This window comes from Pseudophryne corroboree, chromosome 1 (genome assembly GCF_028390025.1).
Source record: "Pseudophryne corroboree isolate aPseCor3 chromosome 1, aPseCor3.hap2, whole genome shotgun sequence".
NCBI classification, from domain to species: Eukaryota; Metazoa; Chordata; class Amphibia; order Anura; family Myobatrachidae; genus Pseudophryne; species Pseudophryne corroboree.
In genome coordinates this window covers 606,583,698-606,605,171 of record NC_086444.1, presented here as the reverse complement: position 1 = coordinate 606,605,171, position 21,474 = coordinate 606,583,698, and the positions used below count along the sequence as shown (strand labels likewise).

The window sequence follows — 21,474 nt, the reverse complement described above, 5'->3', positions numbered from 1 at the left end:
ACATCTAGTGATTTACAAGTGGAAATCACGATAGCATACCTCCCAACTGTCACGATTTTAGCGGAACAGTCCTGTTTTCTCTGACGTCCTAGTGGATGCTGGGGACTCCGTAAGGACCATGGGGAATAGCGGCTCTGCAGGAGACTGGGCACAACTAAGAAAGATTTAGGACTACCTGGTGTGCACTGGCTCCTCCCTCTATGCCCCTCCTCCAGACCTCAGTTAGAATTTTGTGCCCGGCCGAGCTGGTTGCACACTAGGGGCTCTCCTGAGCTCTTAGAAAAGAAAGTATATTTAGGTTTTTTATTTTCAGTGAGATCTGCTGGCAACAGACTCACTGCTACGAGGGACTGAGGGGAGAAGAAGCTTGCAGCTAGCTTGGGCTTCTTAGGCTACTGGACACCATTAGCTCCAGAGGGTTCGAACACAGGCCCAGCCTCGGTCGTCCGGTCCCGAAGCCGCGCCGCCGTCCCCTATGCAGAGCCAGAAGCAAGAAGAACGTCCAGGAAATCGGCGGCTGAAGACTCCGGTCTTCATTAAGGTAGCGCACAGCACTGCAGCTGTGCGCCATTGCTCCCCATGCACACCACACACTCCGGTCACTGATGGGTGCAGGGCGCTGGGGGGGGGGGGGCGCCCTGGGCTGCAATAAGAGTACCTTAGCTTGGCAAACAAACACATAATATAGTCAGTAAGACTATATATGTGTAAAATCCCCTGCCAAAAATATCCGGAAAAAAGCGGGAGAAGTCAGCCGAGAAAGGGGCGGGGCTATCTCCCTCAGCACACTGGCGCCATTTCCTCTCACAGCTCCGCTGGAAGGACGCTCCCAAGGCTCTCCCCTGCAGTTTGCAGGCTCAATAGGGTAAAAAAGAGAGGGGGGGCACTAAATTTAGGCGCAAACTGTGTATTATAGCAGCTATAGGGGAAAAATCACTGTGTGTAGTGTGTATCCCTGCATTATATAGCGCTCTGGTGTGTGCTGGCATACTCTCTCTCTGTCTCCCCAAAGGACTTTGTGGGGTCCTGTCCTCAGTCAGAGCATTCCCTGTGTGTGTGCGGTGTGTCGGTACGGCTGTGTCGACATGTTTGATGAGGAGGCTTATGTGGAGGCGGAGCAGGTGCCGATAAATGTGGTGTCACCCCCTGCGGGGTCGACACCTGAATGGATGGACATGTGGAAGGAATTACGCGACAGTGTCAACTCCTTACATAAAAGGTTTGACAACATAGCAGATGTGGGACAGCCGGCTTTTCAGCCCGTGCCTGCCCAGGCGTCTCAAAAGCCATCAGGGGCTCTAAAACGCCCACTACCTCAGATGGCAGACACAGATGTCGACACGGATACTGACTCCAGTGTCGACGACGATGAGACTAGTGTACATTCCAATAGAGCCACTCGTTATATGATTACGGCAATGAAAAATGTGTTGCACATTTCTGATATTACCCCAGGTACCACAAAAAAGGGTATTATGTTTGGGGAGAAAAAGCTACCAGTGGTTTTTCCCCCATCTGATGAATTAAATGAAGTGTGTGAAGAAGCGTGGGCTTCCCCCGATAAGAAACTGGTAATTTCTAAAAAGTTACTAATGGCGTACCCTTTCCCGCCAGAGGACAGGTCACGTTGGGAGACATCCCCTAGGGTGGATAAAGCGCTCACACGTCTGTCAAAAAAGGTGGTACTACCGTCTCCAAACACGGCCGCCCTAAAGGAGCCTGCGGATAGAAAGCAGGAGGCTATCCTGAAATCTGTATATACACACTCAGGAATTATACTGAGACCGGCTATTGCTTCAGCATGGATGTGCAGTGCTGCAGCTGCGTGGTCAGATTCCCTGTCGGAAAACATTGATACCCTAGACAGGGACACTATATTGCTAACCGTAGAGCATATTAAAGACGCTGTCTTATACATGAGAGATGCACAGAGGGATATTTGCCGGCTGGCATCTAAAATAAACGCAATGTCCATTTCTGCCAGGAGAGGATTGTGGACTCGGCAGTGGACAGGAGATACAGATTCTAAAAGGCACATGGAAGTTTTGCCTTACACGGGTGAGGAGTTGTTTGGGGATGGTCTCTCGGACCTCGTTTCCACAGCGACAGCTGGGAAGTCAGCATTTTTACCCCATGTTCCCTCACAGCCAAAGAAAGCAACGTATTATCAGGTACAGTCCTTTCGGCCCCGGAAAGGCAAGCGGGTTAGAGGCGCGTCCTTTCTGCCCAGAGGCAGAGGTAGAGGGAAAAAGCTGCAACATACAGCCAGTTCCCAGGAACAAAAGTCCTCCCCCGCTTCCTCTAAGTCCACCGCATGACGCTGGGGCTCCACAGGCGGAGCCAGGTACGGTGGGGGCCCGTCTCAAGAACTTCAGCGACCAGTGGGCTCGCTCACGCGTGGATCCCTGGATTCTACAAGTAGTATCTCAGGGGTACAAGCTGGAATTCGAGACATCTCCCCCTCGCCGTTTCCTCAAATCTGCCTTGCCGACAGCTCCCCCGGACAGGGAGGCAGTGCTGGAGGCGATTCACAAGCTGTATTCTCAGCAGGTGATAATCAAGGTACCCCTCCTTCAACAAGGACGGGGTTACTATTCCACAATGTTTGTGGTACCGAAACCGGACGGTTCGGTGAGACCCATTTTAAATTTAAAATCCTTGAACACTTATATAAGAAGGTTCAAGTTCAAGATGGAATCGCTCAGGGCGGTGATTGCAAGCCTGGACGAGTGGGATTACATGGTATCACTGGACATCAAGGATGCTTACCTGCATGTCCCCATTTACCCTCCTCACCAGGAGTACCTCAGATTTGTGGTACAGGACTGTCATTACCAAATCCAGACGTTGCCGTTTGGTCTGTCCACGGCACCGAGAGTCTTTACCAAGGTAATGGCCGAAATGATGATACACCTTTGGAAAAAGGGAGTTTTAATTATCCCGTACTTGGACGATCTCCTTATAAAGGCGAGGTCCAGGGAACAGTTGTTGATCGTAGTAGCACTAGCTCGGGAAGTGCTACAACAGCACGGCTGGATCCTGAATATTCCAAAGTCGCAGCTGGTTCCTACAACGCGTCTACTGTTCCTGGGGATGGTTCTGGACACAGAACAGAAAAAAGTGTTTCTCCCGGAGGAGAAGGCCAAGGAGTTGTCATCTCTAGTCAGAGACCTCCTAACACCAAAACAGGTGTCGGTGCACCACTGCACGTGAGTCCTGGGAAAGATGGTGGCTTCTTACGAAGCAATTCCATTTGGAAGGTTCCATACAAGGATCTTTCAGTGGGATCTGTTGGACAAGTGGTCCGGATCGCATCTTCAGATTCATCGGCTGATAACCCTGTCTCCAAGGGCCAGGGTGTCGCTGCTGTGGTGGCTGCAGAGTGCTCATCTTCTAGAGGGCCGCAGATTCGGCATACAGGACTGGATCCTGGTGACCACGGATGCCAGCCTTCGAGGTTGGGGGGCAGTCACACAGGGAAGAAACTTCCAGGGACAATGGTAGAGTCAGGAGACTTCCCTACACATAAATATTCTGGAACTAAGGGCCATTTACAATGCCCTAAGTCAGGCAAGACCCCTGCTTCAACACCAGCCGGTGCTGATCCAGTCAGACAACATCACGGCGGTCGCCCATGTAAATCGACAGGGCGACACAAGAAGCAGGATGGCGATTGCAGAAGCCACAAGGATTCTCCGATGGGTGGAAAATCATGTGTTAGCACTGTCAGCAGTGTTCATTCCCGGAGTGGACAACTGGGAAGCAGACTTTCTCAGCAGACACGACCTCCACTCGGGAGAGTGGGGACTTCATCCAGAAGTCTTCCAAATGGTTGTACACCGGTGGGAAAGGCCACAGGTGGACATGATGGCGTCCCGCCTCAACAAAAAGCTAAAAAGATATTGCGCCAGGTCAAGGGACCCTCAGGCGATAGCTGTGGACGCTTTAGTGACACCGTGGGTGTGCCAGTCGGTTTATGTGTTCCCTCCTCTTCCTCTCATACCCAAGGTACTGAGAATAATAAGAAGGAGAGGAGTAAGAACTATACTCATTGTTACGGATTGGCCAAGAAGAGCTTGGTACCCAGAACTTCAAGAAATGATCTCGGAGGACCCATGGCCTCTGCCGCTCAGACAGGACCTGTTGCAGCAGGGGCCCTGTCTGTTCCAAGACTTACCGCGGCTGCGTTTGACGGCATGGCGGTTGAACGCCGGATCCTGAAGGAAAAGGGCATTCCGGAGGAAGTCATCCCTACGCTGATTCAAGCTAGGAAAGAAGTGACCGCAAACCATTATCACTGCATATGGCGAAAATATGTTGCGTGGTGTGAGGCCAGGGAGGCCCCAACGGAGGAATTTCAGCTGGGCCGTTTTCTGCACTTCCTACAGTCAGGGGTGACTATGGGCCTAAAATTGGGTTCCATTAAGGTCCAGATTTCGGCTCTATCGATTTTCTTCCAGAAAGAACTGGCTTCACTACCTGAAGTTCAGACATTTGTTAAGGGAGTGCTGCATATTCAGCCCCCTTTTGTGTCCCCAGTGGCAACTTGGGATCTCAACGTGGTGTTGAATTTTCTAAAGTCATATTGGTTTGAACCACTTAAAACCGTGGATTTAAAATATCTCACGTGGAAAGTGGTCATGCTGTTGGCCTTGGCTTCGGCCAGGCGTGTGTCAGAATTGGCGGCTTTATCATGTAAAAGCCCTTATCTGATTTTCCATATGGATAGGGCGGAATTGAGGACTCGTCCCCAATTTCTTCCTAAGGTGGTATCAGCTTTTCATTTGAACCAACCTATTGTGGTGCCTGCGGCTACTAAGGACTTGGAGGATTCCAAGTTGCTGGACGTAGTCAGGGCCCTGAAAATCTATGTTTCCAGGACGGCTGGAGTCAGGAAAACTGACTCGCTATTTATCCTGTATGCGCCCAACAAGCTGGGTGCTCCTGCTTAAAAGCAGTCTATTGCTCGCTGGATCTGTAGTACGATTCAACTTGTACATTCTGCGGCTGGACTGACGCATCCTAAATCTGTAAAAGCCCATTCCACGAGGAAAGTGGGCTCTTCTTGGGCGGCTGCCCGAGGGGTCTCGGCTTTACAACTTTGCCGAGCTGCTACTTGGTCGGGTTCAAACACATTTGCTAAATTCTACAAGTTTGATACCCTGGCTGAGGAGGACCTTGAGTTTGCTCATTCGGTGCTGCAGAGTCATCCGCACTCTCCCGCCCGTTTGGGAGCTTTGGTATAATCCCCATGGTCCTTACGGAGTCCCCAGCATCCACTAGGACGTCAGAGAAAATAAGAATTTACTCACCAATAATTCTATTTCTCGTAGTCCGTAGTGGATGCTGGGCGCCCATCCCAAGTGCGGATTGTCTGCAATACTTGTATATAGTTATTGCCTAACTAAAGGGTTATTGTTTGGAGCCATCTGTTTGAGAGGCTCAGTTGTTATTCATACTGTTCACTGGGTATAGTATCACGAGTTGTACGGTGTGATTGGTGTGGCTGGTATGAGTCTTACCCGGGATTCCAAATCCTTTCCTTATTGTGTCCGCTCTTCCGGGCACAGTTTCCTAACCGAGGTCTGGAGGAGGGGCATAGAGGGAGGAGCCAGTGCACGCCAGGTAGTCCTAAATCTTTCTTAGTTGTGCCCAGTCTCCTGCGGAGCCGCTATTCCCCATGGTCCTTACAGAGTCCCCAGCATCCACTACGGACTACGAGAAATAGAATTACCGGTGAGTAAATTCTTATTTTTCGGGCGCTGTCCTACACGTGGGCTGCAATTTCGTAGGGAGACCTCCCTCTCAACTATTGCTCTGATTAGACCATTGGTGAATAGATCTATTATGTGGAGAGGGGGACTGGGGGCATGGCCTGTAGCCCCCCCCCCACACACACACACACACAGTTACCCGCGGCAGGGCCCGATTTCTCCTGTGAAGAAGTTGGGAGGTATGCCTATTAGTTGCATACAATAGGCTGCTGAGCATGTGCCGAAACAATATGTTTGCAAAAATGTCTTTCATTCAACACTACTTCTGTCAAATGAATCCCAATGTGTATTAGGCCTAGTTTTACAATTTGTGATTGGACTGAATTTTAGCTGACATGCTGGTCAGAATGCTTATGGCAGGGGTGTACAAACTTTTTGCAAAGAGGGCCAAATTTGGTGAGGAGAAAATGTGTGGGGGCTGACCAGATGCACACATGCCCCCAGCAGCGCTGCCAGATACACAAATGCCCCCAGTACTGCCAGATACACAGATGCCCCCAATTCCAGATACACATTGTGTGTGCTGCCAGATACACATTATATGCCCCCAGAAGTGCTGCCAGATACACATTATATGCCCCCAGCAGCGCTGCATATGAGGGGGTGAAGCACTGAACTTATTGAGACCACTGATCACCGCACACTGCTGCAGAGCTGCAGTAAAGATGGCCACCATGATGATCCTCCTTGGTGTCTCCTTTTATAGATTCATACTCACAGGAGGGCTGGATTTGTCTCGGCGGGAGAGGCAAACCCAGCCCTCCTGTCTCACCAGATCATCAACCGACCAGCCTATAGTCTGCACGCAGAGGAGGGGAAGATAGCTGTCAGTCACCGTGTAGCGCGGCTGACAGCAGCGGGCGGGGAGTGTCAGCGCGGCGGGGTGCGACGATCAGTCATAAACAAGCAGGGCATGCTGCGGGCCAGTGGAAATGTGAGCAGGGGCCGCAATTGGCCACTGGGCCGGACTTTGGACATTCCTGGCTTATGGCATACATACAGTATATTAAATGCAGATTGAAATGCGTGTTTGATATATCTATGTCTCAGTGGTAGAAGATTTAGAAGTGGTGAGATGAAAAATGCGAATTAATGGAAACTTGGAAAGCAATAGTTTTATTTTCAAAACAGTGTGAAAAGTGACTGTATATATAATATGTATGTATGGAATATATTTAATGTGTGTATCATTCATTACATACACTCACGTACATCCTCTAACTCCTATAGGTGCCCACACACTACAACGATTATAGGGAAGATAGAACGATTTAGACGCATCTTAACGATAAATAGTTCAGTGTTACTGAGCAATAACGATCCGATACTGCAGGTCGTTTGTCCTAACTTCAGATTTTCCCTACTGCAGGGGAGATTAGGAACAGAACAAGCGATTTTGGACAAATAGTTTGTAGTTTTTCACATCCAATGTATCTAACGATACTTCGTCCAATCTGTCATTCCAGTGATATGTTGTAGATCTTGAGCAATAACGTTTTCATGGTTTTTGTTTGTTTTTTTTTGTTTGATTTTTTTTTTTTTTTGCTAGGTCAAAAGTCATGCTTAGTAATGTGTGCACATTTGAGTTTACATTGATGCATGGTTCTAACTTGATAGACTGGTCTGTGCTGTGGAATTTGTGGACTGTATTGGGCACAAAGACTTGGTGTACATTTGTGTGGAGAGAGGGTAGTTGTGTATTCATGCAGGTGGTTGAGAAGATTTCTGTTAAATTCACATTTTATTTATTTTTTCAATATGAAATAGTTGTAGATTTTTTTTTCTTTTTTAATGTCTAGAGATTTGTTTACATTCCTCCTTTCTTGTAATCTAACCTTCCTTTATCTTTTACTAAACCTTTAACTTTTTTTTTTCTTCCCTCCTTTCTTTGCTTTGCCTCCCCTCCCCCTGCTATATCTTTAGTTTGATCTCTAGCCCCCACCCTCTAGTTTAGCTGATGCTGCAGTAGCTCATTAAATAATTAATCTTAAGGTGGTGTATAGCCATTCTCATCTTTTATTTATCTTGGCGTTTGAGGGAGGGACTGGTTCAGTACACTCTGTACTTATAAAATACCCTTCCTACTGTTGTCATGCAGTGAAACAGCTTGGCTGATTTAGCTTCAGGCTTGTTCATGTAAATGGTGTTCCTGTAATAAAGACTCCTGTTTTTAGTTCTCTGAATGGAAGTTTGTGTGTGTATGTATGCATGTGTGGGTATGTATGTATGTGTGTGTGTGTGTGTGTATGTATGTATGTATGTATGTATGTATGTGTGTGTGTGTCTACATAATTATGTATACTTTCAAAAAAATACACACAACAAAAATCTAGTTTTGCAAAGAGGTTATCTATTTAAATGTCATAGTTTTCTAAGCTGCTTTCTAACGTTCATACGTACTGTTGGTAATTTACGAACATTAATGCAAAAGTGCAGTTACCCTTAGCAAGCAATCGGACAGTTCAGCTATGCTAATACAGTTTGTTCTCTCCATGCTGGCATATGTCTCTACCAGTATGATCATTCCAAAGATGTAATGGTTACAGGCCCACTGCATAAATGGTCACCTGACAACTTTTTTTTTATTTTTTATACCCCATGATGCGCCAATTGCCAGCCACTTCATTCCTGTGGAGTGGTACTGCCTGGGACATCTCCACAGCTAGCACCAACTCCTGAGTTGGTTGGCTCATTCTCGTTTAATTTGTTTCAAGTCTTTGTCTTTGGCATAGTTGCCTACCCTCCCTCAATCTGCAGGAGACTCCCTGAAATAGTAGCAAACTCCCTGAATAGTCGATCAATCTCCCTGATTGCACCTTACCCCCATTATGCAGCTGTTACATTCTGTGGGAAAAAGTGCCAGTTTCCTGTATTGGTTATAAAGCACAATGATCCCTATGGCATACCTCCCAACTTTGACCTGTCTTGAAGTGGGACACACGCGCGGCAAAGCCGCGCGCACTCCCGAAAAGGGGGCGTGGCTTTACGGGAGGACCCACGATCGCGAGCCACTCCCCCCGTTTTCTTCACTCCCTCTGACTCCAGTGAATAGACACTGTGCGCATGCGCACAGCGTCTATTCACTGCTGCTCTGCTAAGCAGAGCAGCGAGTGACAGAGCCTCCCAACTGCCCCCCCCTACCGCGGGACACCAAAAACCGGGACTGTCTGTCCCGCGAAAATCGGGACAGTTGGGAGGTATGCCCTATGGCTACATGCATTTTAACTAAAGTTTCTCTTGGCCATTTACAGGATATGGAACCTCTTGTAAAACATAATACACAAACAATTACTGAAAAATCTGTGTCTTTTCTTCAACAAGTAGATCTTAAAAAAATGTGGGGCTCATTTACATTTGGATGTGTAAGTCATGTTTATGACACGCCTCTCAGATGTAGCAGTACACGTCCGCATTGATAGGTGTTACTTTCACATCTCCCTGAAATGCTTTTTCAAAAGTAGGCAAGTATGGTCTATGGCAGGGGCTTATATTCATGAATGAAGTTCTCTGTTTGTGCAGTACTGTGGAGTGTCTCCACTATATGATAGTGTTATGGCTAAGTGAGCTAATGTTAAATTGGTAACCAACCATCCAGAACCACCCAAATAACCTCCATAAAGTTTCCTCTCCTTTACACCGTAACAATACATATGTTCTCTTTCTCACAGCCCACTGACCCTAGACCACCATTGCTGTCTGACTGCAATCTGGCTGGGCCAGGAGTAGAGCACTTGAGGTTCATCCTAAGAAGGCAATTCCATTAGCAATAAGATGTTGTTGTTTTTTTTGTTTTTTTTTGTTTTTTGATTACTGTAATTCCCATACACCAATAGCGTGTGTGGGGCTGCTGTGGAACTTCACAGCAAAACTGAATCGTCACCCAAAGGCTTATCTTTTGGCCTACTTTAGCATTAATGTAGTAGGATGGGTGGAAGACATGGGTTTAGCTGTACACTCCATGCACCCTCACATTTGGAATATTGTAGAGTTGGCTTGGCATATAGGTGGACTGTGCAGTTAATATTAAGTTGTCGTCTTTTTTTTTTTTTTTTTTTTTTTTTTTTTTGGAATGTGCGTTATCTAGATTGAAGTAGTTCTGAGGGCTTACGGTCATTAAGTCGACATGAGTTTTTCACGTTTGTTTTTTCATTTTTGCACTTTTTCATACTTTACGATCCACATGGACTACAATTGGGAACGGTAACCTGAAGCGTGGTGAGCGAAGCGGTGCACTAATGGGGTTCCCCATCACTTTACGAAGAACAACACAAAAAAAAGAGAAACTCTTGATGACCTTATTCCAATGTCTACCTTGTTCATGTCGACCTAGTGACCCTGTCGACCTAATGCATGTCGATCAATAGTGGTCGACCTAATGACTGTTGACCTAAGTCTTGTCGACCTAATGACCCCTACCCGTTCTGAGTGGGGTGTTCAATTGTTTTCTTGAGCAAGCAGCTTGTTGGGCGATATTCAGTTTTGTGCCAATGGGTGCCAATTACTTATCGTGAATGTTGCACCCAAATGCACAGAGATTACCATGGAAACTACTGGGTGCGCTGAGTTTGGCCACCCAAAAGCCTCAGGAGGGTGCAAGCAGAAATAGGTGGCAGCATAAACAATTGAATCTCTCCCATCAGTTTAGACTGGAGCTGAGGCTGCGTTACAACAATTGAGTGCCTCCCCTCCCCCCTTCGAGGACCTTAAATAAGGCGCTTGTATGGTGCTGAGAGTGCGAAGAACCTGTTACTCCAAAGGGATTTGGTAGTATGATGAGACTGGTGCTGGTTGCAGTAAAATGGTTTTAGGATTCAGCCACTCAAAACTTTATTGAATAACTGCATATTGATTTTAACGTGGATAGAGGCAACAGAAAACCATTAATTTTAATGTGATTGCTCAAGTACTTAAGTAACTTGTTCTTAGAGCTCTCCATAATTTTTAGTTTAAGTGGGGAATTAAATTCCAGGCAAAGAATTCAACTGGCCAAATCAGCTTTACGGCAGTCTGATCTCGCACAAAGGTGTTCACAGCCCCATAGGGTAGTAGGCACTTTTGAGCGAAAAAGGCATTGGGCCGTGCAGGCAAAGGGTACAGTATGCTGTGCCAGTGGTGGCGTTTAAACGCAATGGCAATTTGCACCCTTGGAATTAAAAAAATGGTCTCTTAAAAAAAAAAAAAAAGTTATATTGATGCAAGTATTTATTTAGAATCTTAATAAAAAACATCAATTTCATTCTGGATACACCCTATGCTATACAGGGTTGGGAAAAAAAAAAAACAATATTTAAAAAAAAAAAAAATATATATATATATATATATATATATATATATATATATATATATATATATATATATATATATATATATATATATATATATATATATATATATAATTTTTTTTTTTTTTAAACCAGTGTTGTTTTTTATTTGCATTAATGTCTTAATGGAAAAAAAAATATTGAATCCTGCTTATTACATTAATATTGTGAAACATTGATTGCTCTGTGCTAGAAACCTTGATCCACCATGTTTTAATGCTTTCTAACATTAACAACCAAAATGTATTTATTATTTATTTTACATCTTTCAAATTCAATTTTTTACTGCTTATTATTCCTGTTCCTGAATATATCTAGATAAACATATTAAAGTACACTCAGATGAAATTTAAAGTAAGAATATGTTACTTTTTAAACATTCGTCCTACTTGTTACTTATAATTAAATAAATGTGAATCATAATACAAAATGGAAAATGAAAATGCACACATACAATAAAATGAGTTCAGCATTGACACTGAGCATGCCACTGGCATTGAACATTTTAAATAAAAACACCACGTTGTAGGCCTTTTTTTTTTTTTTTTAAGAAGTTGCAGCATACTTTAAAAAAATTTTTTTTAAAATAAACATTTGGTTTAAACCAAGGTGGTCTAAAACGATCAACCCTAATGTTATGTATTGTTTGTACAGCCAGCTCTGTCTGTGAGCGCCAAAATTCACAGACATATCTCGTTACTCCTGCCTGTGTGTACTGGCAATTAATAGATCGGCCTGTTATGCTGGCCACAGGAACCACTGACCATGAAATCACACATGGGCAGGTAAATTTAATGCCCATCCAGTTGTGATGTCTGGCTAGATGTAGCCGATTGGTAAGTTGTATGCTTAAAAAGAACGGTCGCTGGGTCAGTCTGTCATTGGCGCTGTCTGCCAAGTGTGTACCCAGCCTGAGTAATTAGCAGCTGTAATTCACCGTGGGCCATTAGTTCCCAAATATTTTTGAATCACGCCGCCCTAGAGTATCAGAATTTTTTTTTCACAGCACCCCTAGGCCAAAAGTTTATTATTCTGAAATTCAGAAGGAAATATTAAATAAAGTAAATTGTGTTTATATGTCATCCTTGGGTTCAGATATGTGGTGAGGGACCGGATTTGCTAATGTTGTCCACATTTTATGATTGGAAGCCACAAGCACTGGTTTTGCCTATTACATTGACCATAAATAATTTGCATTGGTCCTGGACCCCCAACCCGGGGCACCCCTGTAAGTACCCCAGGGTGCCACAGTACACAGAAGCGAGTCTGCCAGCAGCACTTATCTGGGATTTTTCTTTTTTACGCCTCTGAACAGATGCGAACAAAAAAATCCTCGATAGTGGGTTAACGGTTGCAGCTACTCTGTTAACACACAAAGCCATGAATTTTTTATGAATTTTTGTGTTAAAGGTGGGTACACACGGAAAGATCCGTGTTTAAAATCTAAGCAATCTGACTAGATTGCTTAGATTTTAAGCACAGATCTGCCGTGTGTATGCCGTCCAGCGATAGCGCATCGCTATCGCCGGTGCTAGAGCTCAATCTAGCATATCGCTAACTTCAGCGCTGTGTGAAGTGAACGCCCCCCCCCCCCCCTCTCTCAGCACATCGCTCAGTTAAGATCGCTCAGCACACATCTCTCCCATCAGTACCCCCCTTAACACCCATTAACAAGGGGCGTGGGTGAAAAAGGGGCTGGAATTGAATAGTTAATGCCTGAGGCTACCACCCTTTCTCATCTGTGGTTATTTGCCGTGGGTAATTGAATCCCCCCCCTCCATCCTTAGGGGTATATGCAATTCCGGGCGAATTGCGGCAATTTTTCGCCCGTTTTTTAATTCGACACAATTCGACCGTCGAATTTCGGCAGGTGGGTGCCGGAATTCGACATATTCAATAAAAAACGAATTCGACTGTCCCGCTGTCGAAAAACGTCCGTTTTGACGGATTTTGATTCGATTTTTAAAAATGTAAAAAAACCGGGAAAAAAATTTTGTGGGGTCCCCCCTCCTAAGCATAACCAGCCTCGGGCTCTTTGAGCCGGTCCTGGTTGCCAAAATACGGGGGGGGGAATGACAGGGGATCCCCCGTATTTTAACAACCAGCACCGGGCTCTGTGCCCGGTCCTGGTGCAAAAAATACGGGGGACAAAAAGAGTAGGGGTCCCCCGTATTTTTTTGACCAGCACCGGGCTCCACTAGCTGGACAGATAATGTCACAGCCGGGGGTCACTTTTATACAGCGCCCTGCGGCCGTGGCATTAAATATCCAACTAGTCACCCCTGGCCGGGGTACCCTGGAGGAGTGGGGACCCCTTCAATCAATGGGTGTCCCCCCCCCCAGCCACCCAAGGGCCAGGGGTGAAGCCCGAGGCTGTGTGTCGTCCCCCCCCCCCCCAATCCAAGGGCTGCGGATGGGGGGCTGATAGCCTTAAGTCAAATGTAAGAATATTGTTTTTTGCAGAAGAACTAAAAGTCCCAGCAAGCCTCCCCCGCAAGCCGGTACTTGGAGAACCACAAGTACCAGCATGCGGGGGGGGAACGGGCCCGCTGGTACCTGTAGTTCTACTGCAAAAAAAATACCCAAATAAAAACAGGACACACACACCTTGAAAGTAAAACTTTATTACATACTTACCTATGTTGACACGCCGACTCTGGCCACGTCTCCGTCTGTCGACGTCCGGGGTACCTGAAAATAAAATGATTCTCGCCTAAATCCAGTGTCCAGCACGTGGCGCTACCTGATTACCTGAAGGGACTCTCTGTGACAGGAGTCACAGGGGGTCTCAGCATTCGGGGAAAGGTGTCCCATGTGTAAACATGGGACCCCTTTCAGTCCGTGTGGAGCGGGTATGCGTTTTTTTGTTTTGCCAAGTACGTGGATTACAATAAAAGAACCGCACACTGGATCAGGTGAGTATAATTTTATTTTCAGGTACCCCGGACGTCGACAGACGGAGACGTGGCCAGAGTCGGCGTGTCAACATAGGTAAGTATGTATGTGTCGGCATGTATGTAATAAAGTTTTACTTTCAAGGTGTGTGTGTCCTGTTTTTATTTGGGTATTTTTTTTGCAGTAGAACTACAGGTACCAGCGGGCCCATCCCCCCCCCCCCCCGCATGCTGGTACTTGTGGTTCTCCAAGTACCGGCTTGCGGGGGAGGCTTGCTGGGACTTTTAGTTCTTCTGCAAAAAACAATATTCTTACATTTTACTCAAGGCTATCAGCCCCCCATCCGCAGCCCTTGGATGGGGGGGGACAGCCTCGGGCTTCACCCCTGGCCCTTTGGTGGCTGGGGGGGGACCCCTTGATTGAAGGGGTCCCCACTCCTCCAGGGTACCCCGGCCAGGGGTGACTAGTTGGATATTTAATGCCACGGCCGCAGGGCGCTGTATAAAAGTGACCCCCGGCTGTGGCATTATCTGTCCAGCTAGTGGAGCCCGGTGCTGGTCCAAAAAATACGGGGGACCCCTACTCTTTTTGTCCCCCGTATTTTTTGCACCAGGACCACAGGCGCAGAGCCCGGTGCTGGTTGTTAAAATACGGGGGATCCCCTGTCATTTTTTTTCACGTATTTTGGCAACCAGGACCGGCTCAAAGAGCCCGAGGCTGGTTATGCTTAGGAGGGGGGACCCCACGCATTTTTTTTTTTCCTGATTTTTACACCATTCCATTAAAAAAAAAAAAAAAATATATTTTTAAAAATATATAAATAATACTTGTGCCTCCTAAATAGACAAACCAAGTACCTAATCCCTTCTAATATAAATAGATAAGCTATTACCAAAAAAAAAAAAAACACAAAAAAAAACATGTTTTTCATTTTTTTTATTAGATTCTGCCAGCAAAGTGTGGCGGATTGAAAATGACTAATTTACTGTCTAAAAGCACTGTTGTCGAATTTACAATCTTCAATTGAATATACTTTTGTCGAAATGCCGCATTTGTACCATTGCAGAAATGTCGAATTTGACAAATGTCGAATTTCAAAAAGTCGAATTTGGAATGGCCGTTTTTTTGGCGAAAAGTACTGTATTGCATTGTCGAATTATTTTTTTGGGCGAAAATGTCCCGTTTTTCGACATTTTCGGAAATTCGACCGCAATTGCATATACCCCTTAGTCTGCAATTCTAGACAGTCATCCCGCACACACCACAATTTCAAACATTTAAATGAGATTGCTCTTAATTCATTAGTTTCTTGTGTACATTTTGATGGCTAATACAATGGAAAAATGGTCACTGTGTATGGAGATAGTCATGTATGTCTAGGTGACATTTGGATAGACCAGAACATCATCACTGCCTTATTTGAATGCCACCCATCCAAAATGTCAATTGTTTTGCTGCTGAATTTGCAGGTGTAATAATAGGTGGGTGTAATATTAAAGTTCCACTGTAGAAATGTGTAAAATTGTGCACTCAAATATACATTTCTAGTTTAATGCATCTGGCAGTAGTTTGTGGACAGAATATTGGATTTGCATACTTTTTATTAATATGTGGAGAAATTACTTTTTAATTTTGTTTGATTCATGTGTTGTCCCTGAGAGCACCATCCTTTACTGAAAATGCCGGTAATATTTATTTTTTTATTTATTACCAGTTATTTATATAGCGCAAATACCAATTTTTTTGTATGATATACTATTATTGCAGGCAGTGATGGCACAATATTACGTTATTGTTGTAGTAATTACTGGTGGACTACAGTACATTTCGTTGTGATTGCAAAGTTTCACATTACCACCTGCCTGGGAATAAATAGCCTGCAATAATAGCCTGTCTCTGTAATGCTTCATAGCAGAATAGGGATCTTCCATTGTTATCCAGTAATTAGATAATTTTGTTAATTTGTTCTATAATGTGGGCTCTGTGCTTTGTGTGTCTGCCTGAGCCTCTTGAGGCAGGCTTATGGGAGCAGATGTTGGTAAGGAGTTAAACACACACAACCTAATCATTCTTGGCAATCTTCTGGTGTAAATGAGTACTCTGTGATTCTGGCAGCTTTGTACACTTTGTGTGGCTGTGTGCCAATTTCACACAACCACGTGTTCCAGCTTGGGGGAGGAAAACATTGGTTTACACATCTGTCTGTCCTGTAGTGTCTTGTGGAATATTAGTGATGTTAGTGGAGCATCTGACATTCTGCTCCCCTCTCCTGGAGTATCAGACCTCCCCAGAAGTGTAAGCTCCCTTGGGTTATTACCCCTGACAGATGCTGAATGTGTGCCAGGAGCTGGGTCTGCCTGATTCATTCTTTCTGTCTGACTCTTTCATTTCCTCCTTGACGGTAGCAGCAGATGTTAAGGATATGTTCACTTGTATTCTCTCTCTGCTCCCTAGAGACCTTGAACAGAGAAACTGTTATCCCCTTAATCCAATTTAATGTTTGTGTATTGTATTTCTGCCCAACTACTACTTATCATATTTATCAAGTCGGTTTCTTATAAAAATAATAATGCAGACACGAATGCACAGTTGTTTGTATGGGATTTCACAGAAATCTGCGAAAGACTGACTATTGCAGCAGACCGCAGTCCCCATTAATATTAATAGGACTGCAGTATGAACCCTATGGAGCCGGTTCAATGGTCGGGGTGTCTAATTTTCCCATCTAAACGGGAATGTTTGCACGCCCTCACAATTGTCACACTTCAGTTGTTGTTTGGGTGCCCGTGCATGTAGCGCACAGACAGGGTTTAGTCACATAAAACGGCTAAACCCGTCTAAAGTCCCACTTGGACGCCCAAAGTGCCATTTCAGCGCACATATCACAGTGCTGACTTAACGGCTACCAGGTGTCTAACAGAGCAACAATTGAATTGCTCCGTTTTGGGCACCCTAGTGGTAGCCGCGAAGCGTAAACTATTGGCTCTGCCCTTATGTACCAAATTCCAAACAGCGAAACTTTGCTGAGTTTTGTCCGTTTTGGTTTATACTATCGTCTGATAGTGTAAATCCCTTTATGCCTATGGGAGGCATATTCTTATGATCCCTCTCCCAAAGGTTCCGTCCGGCTCCTGAGTCTGACCCCATCTATTTGGGAAGCATATAAAGCAATGGGCATCGCTTCAGAACAACAATTTAATTGCTCTGAATGCCCATTAATTTGGGAAACCAGAAAAAAAAAGTGAGTCGCCCCCCAGGAGTCGGCACATCTTCCCATTCATTATTATATGCCTATAGTGGAAATTCCGACGTGTGTGTGTGTGTGTGTGTGGTCTTACCACATTTCAGTTCATTCTACATAATCCTTAACTACATTAGAAGATCCTACGGTATCTATGGCACCGTTCAAGAATTGTGTGAGCGCTTCATTTGCACCCACAAGTTTGACCGAGCATTTAAGCTGGCAGCACATCTGCACTTCATGTCCCCAGCTCCTGTTCTCTGTTAGAAGCATTTGGACACTGGTTTACTGCTGCTTAAGTGCTCAATGTGGAATGCTGAATTCCTGTCGGCAGTTTGTAGTAGTAGTAGAAGCCCTGACTGAATTTGTGTCTGTAAACACGTTTCTGAACCCTTTGTGTTCTCAGTGGATACTAAACACAAACGCAGACCGACGCACGTGATACTTGTCTCTTATTGAGAAACATGTTGAAAATAAGCCAGTGTGGTAAGTTTTTGTCATGAAGGTTAATGCACTTGTGTCCTTCACAAGAATTAACTTTTATGATGCCTCTCTGAACATTTGTTCATCAGTCAAACCTGACGTTCTCAAATGTACATACACTCATCTCCTAAAATAGTACCGGAACTTGTGCAAGTGTTATTTGACCTCATAAAATGTCTCAACTTGTCACTGAATAAGGCTTGTGATGAGCAGCAGTGAATATCTGATATGAAATGTACCTGGTCCCTTCAGAAAATGCTGACAATAGTCTTTGGGGAGTTTATGTAAACTGATGCCTGGGTGACATGGATAAGTAATATACCTCTTTCCATACTTTCCTATAATATTCCATTTTGATTAGTTAAGGAAGAGTTAAATTGGGTGGAATATCGAAAGTGATATCTTGTCCTCAAAGATTATATACCTGGGTTCTGGCATTCAGGCTCTCGTTCTGACGCTGTGGGGGTGATTTAGTTATTAGATGGGAATTTAGCTAGGTGGCCAGGAGCTATTAAATGAATTAACATGACTGAGCCTTTGGCGCCAGAATCTATGTGATTAATAATGTTAAGCCGCTTTCTCCCATGTAAGTGCTTAGAGTCATGCAGTAAAGGCTTGCCCGGCTCCCACAACCAGTCCCAAAGCCTTATTTATCGACGATTTCTGCTGGACTTCAGCAGGGTGCGAGCAGAAATCCGCGAGAAGTGCAGCCACAGGGCTGGTCACAGAAATCAAATGAATAGCTGTCAGGCACCAAGCCCAGGAGCGAATTTCCCATGTAACGGTTGTTTTCCAGTGCTCCGCCCATCATTTCTGTGCTTTACCACTGTCTAATTTAATGTTTATGGTGGAATTATCCGAAATATGTTAATTATTTTATATATTTGTAGTACTTTGCCTTCAGATTCCGTTGTATTGAAAAGGCAATGTTCTGGCAGCTTACTATTAAGATTTGTCCTCTTGCATGCAAATAAGAAATGGAAATCGGCTACTCTTTACATTGCCTCCTGGTCATGTTGTCAAACTTTGTAGAACCATTCTTAATTATTTGATTAATTATCTTAATTATTGATACTTTTATTGTATTATGTACTTGATTTGCAACACTGTTGGTTTCATTGATAGCTTTATGAACTGGATGGAGACCCTAAAAGGAAGGAATTTTTGGATGACTTGTTCAGTTTTATGCAGAAACGGGGTAAGTACTATGCACTATTTACATATTAGTGCTGTTTCTGTTGTATTTTGGTGTCCACTACCCAATTATAGCCCCCTCCCCCCTCAAATTCTTTCCTGAAGTTTGGCATATGGGTACTGTTTGGGGAGAGGAGGATTCAGGAATTCCAGCTAGGGGCTTGTATCTGATCCAACTGGCCTCACCCACCTGAGAATGCTGCATTCCAGAACCCCACCTGCCTTCTGCCCTCAGGGCGGGCTTGGTCTTCTCAACAAAGCAATTAGTGAAATATGCTGGACAACTGGCAAACGGGTGAGGGCTTGTTATCACCTCACTTGCTGGGTCTATAGCTGTATATTTTTATTGTATGTGCTTGAAATAATACACAAACTACATGCAAAATTATTAGCAGTGTGTTAGCCAGCAAGTGAGTGCATTTTCTGTAGTTTGCTGCCACTATTGTAGACTTTTTTTTTTTTTCCCCTGTTTTGGAGATGTATGGATATAATCAACAGTAATTCCTCCTCCCAAACACCAGTATTAGTCTATTTTCCTGCAATTTCACCAAAATGTTAAGCCTTATGTCGGCAATATACTAAATTACATTTGAATTCAGCCCTCCTACCCTAGACCAATTTAATCTCTTTCCTTATACTGCTTTACCATTGCTCCTCATAGTAAATTTTGGAAGAGATTCTGTGATCATACATACGTGTATGATGGTTGTTTTCCTTCTGTGTTTTCAGAACATTTTAGTTTAATGCCAGCTCTGATGCTGTGAAAATATTAAATTATGCGAGTCCCCTGTCATATTGTTAAACCTAGTTGAATTGCTTTAACAATAAATGGTATAGTTTGGTGACGTTTTACATATATTCTAATATATATTTATTCCAATAGTTGGTAAGTAAATGTAATTGGTGTTGTGTTCAAGATTATTAGTGTTAGACACTCAGTGTTGATCCTTCTACTAGGAACACCTGTTAACAGAATTCCCATAATGGCCAAGCAGGTCTTAGACTTGTACATGTTGTATGTCCTGGTGACTGAGAAAGGAGGGCTGGTCGAAGTTATCAACAAGAAGCTCTGGCGAGAGATCACCAAAGGTCTAAATCTGCCAACCTCGATCACCAGTGCGGCCTTTACCCTGCGCACTCAGTGAGTACCTCCTTTTTATATATATATTATATTGTAACAAATGCATTTATGACTTATTACTGGTGTTTTTGGAATTCATTTATTGATACATAGGTTTTGCTGGTCCTTCAGATGTGCTAATAGCACTTTCATATAGTCTGTTTTTTTTCCACTGTCCTGACTATACTTTGTCAGTTATTACTGATTTAAGGCAGTCAGGAATCGGTTTTCTATTTTCATGTTTTTTAGTGATCTTGGCACACAGTTTTATTTATTTTATTTATTAATTACCAGTTATTTATATAGCACACACATATTCCGCAGCGCCTTACAGAGAGAATATTTGTCCATTCACATCAGGCCCTTCCCCAGTGGCGCTTACAATCTATATTCCCTACCACATGTATATGCACACTCATTCACGCTAGGGTTAATTTTGTTGGGATCCAATTACCCTACCAGTATGTGTTTGGATTGTCAGAGAAAACTGGAGTACCCAGAGGAAACCCACGCAAGTACGGAAAGAATATACAAACTCCATACAGTTAGGGCCGTGGTGGGACTCAAACCCATGACATCAGTGCTGTGAGGCAGTAATGCTAACCATAACACCATCCGTACTGCCCAACATTTTATGTGCTACCTTTTAATACGTTTGAATCACTGGATTCTGCCTCCCTCCAAAAAAATGTGTACGTAGACATACATTAATATAGAAGCCAATATACATATAGTATATGCTGCAGTAGTATTAGGGAGGTGAATCCATTACATTTGTGGTTCCGCTGAAACTGTGTGTGCCTGAACACACTGCAGGTAATTATAGGAGGCAAACTTTGCTTGCTTTGGATCACACGCCTATGGGATGTGAGCAAGAAGGAGCGAGGTTTCCAACTCTGGGTGACGCACGTTGTATTATGAGGTTCATATTGACAGAAATACCCTCAAGGCTGCCAAACCAGACGTCAAATTTGAGATCTAGTGATGCAGCTATACTTCCATCTGTTTCTATGCTCTTCTCCTTGCCTGAACATTCTCCTGGATCGCCTTTCTGTTGGTTGATCTGAAGGTGACTGTCCTATCCTACTTTGCAGGTACATGAAGTATTTATACCCATATGAATGTGAGAAGAGAGGCCTTAGTAATCCTAATGAGCTGCAGGCCGCCATTGACAGTAACCGTCGGGAAGGGCGCAGGCAGAGTTTTGGAGGTTCCCTTTTCACATACTCTCCAACTGGAGCTCCAAATATGCTTTCTTCCCCAAAGATGCAGGTGTCTGCCATGACACTAGGAGGTGCTGCAACAAATGGGAGCTCCTTTACTCCCCTACAGAAGATCAAGAAAGGTGAGCGTGCATAGTGAAAATGGCAGAGAGGATGATTTGTCATTAATGGTTAATCTCACAAGTCATTAAACTGCAGTATTTCAGTCTTTTGATCACTTAAA

At 44.3% G+C, this 21,474-nt stretch overlaps 1 protein-coding gene across 4 annotated transcripts in view; it reads left to right on the top strand.

Annotated features, from left to right (window-relative positions):
• ARID3A (AT-rich interaction domain 3A) overlaps nt 1-21,474 on the top strand; it is a 100,588-nt gene that overhangs the window by 64,338 nt on the left and 14,776 nt on the right. For all 4 annotated transcript variants that reach the window (XM_063914373.1, XM_063914371.1, XM_063914374.1 and 1 more), the window contains exons 4-6: nt 18,840-18,912; nt 19,866-20,049; nt 21,123-21,373. In XM_063914373.1, coding sequence (XP_063770443.1) covers nt 18,840-18,912; nt 19,866-20,049; nt 21,123-21,373 — 508 coding nt within the window. The remainder of the gene's footprint in view (nt 1-18,839; nt 18,913-19,865; nt 20,050-21,122; nt 21,374-21,474) is intronic.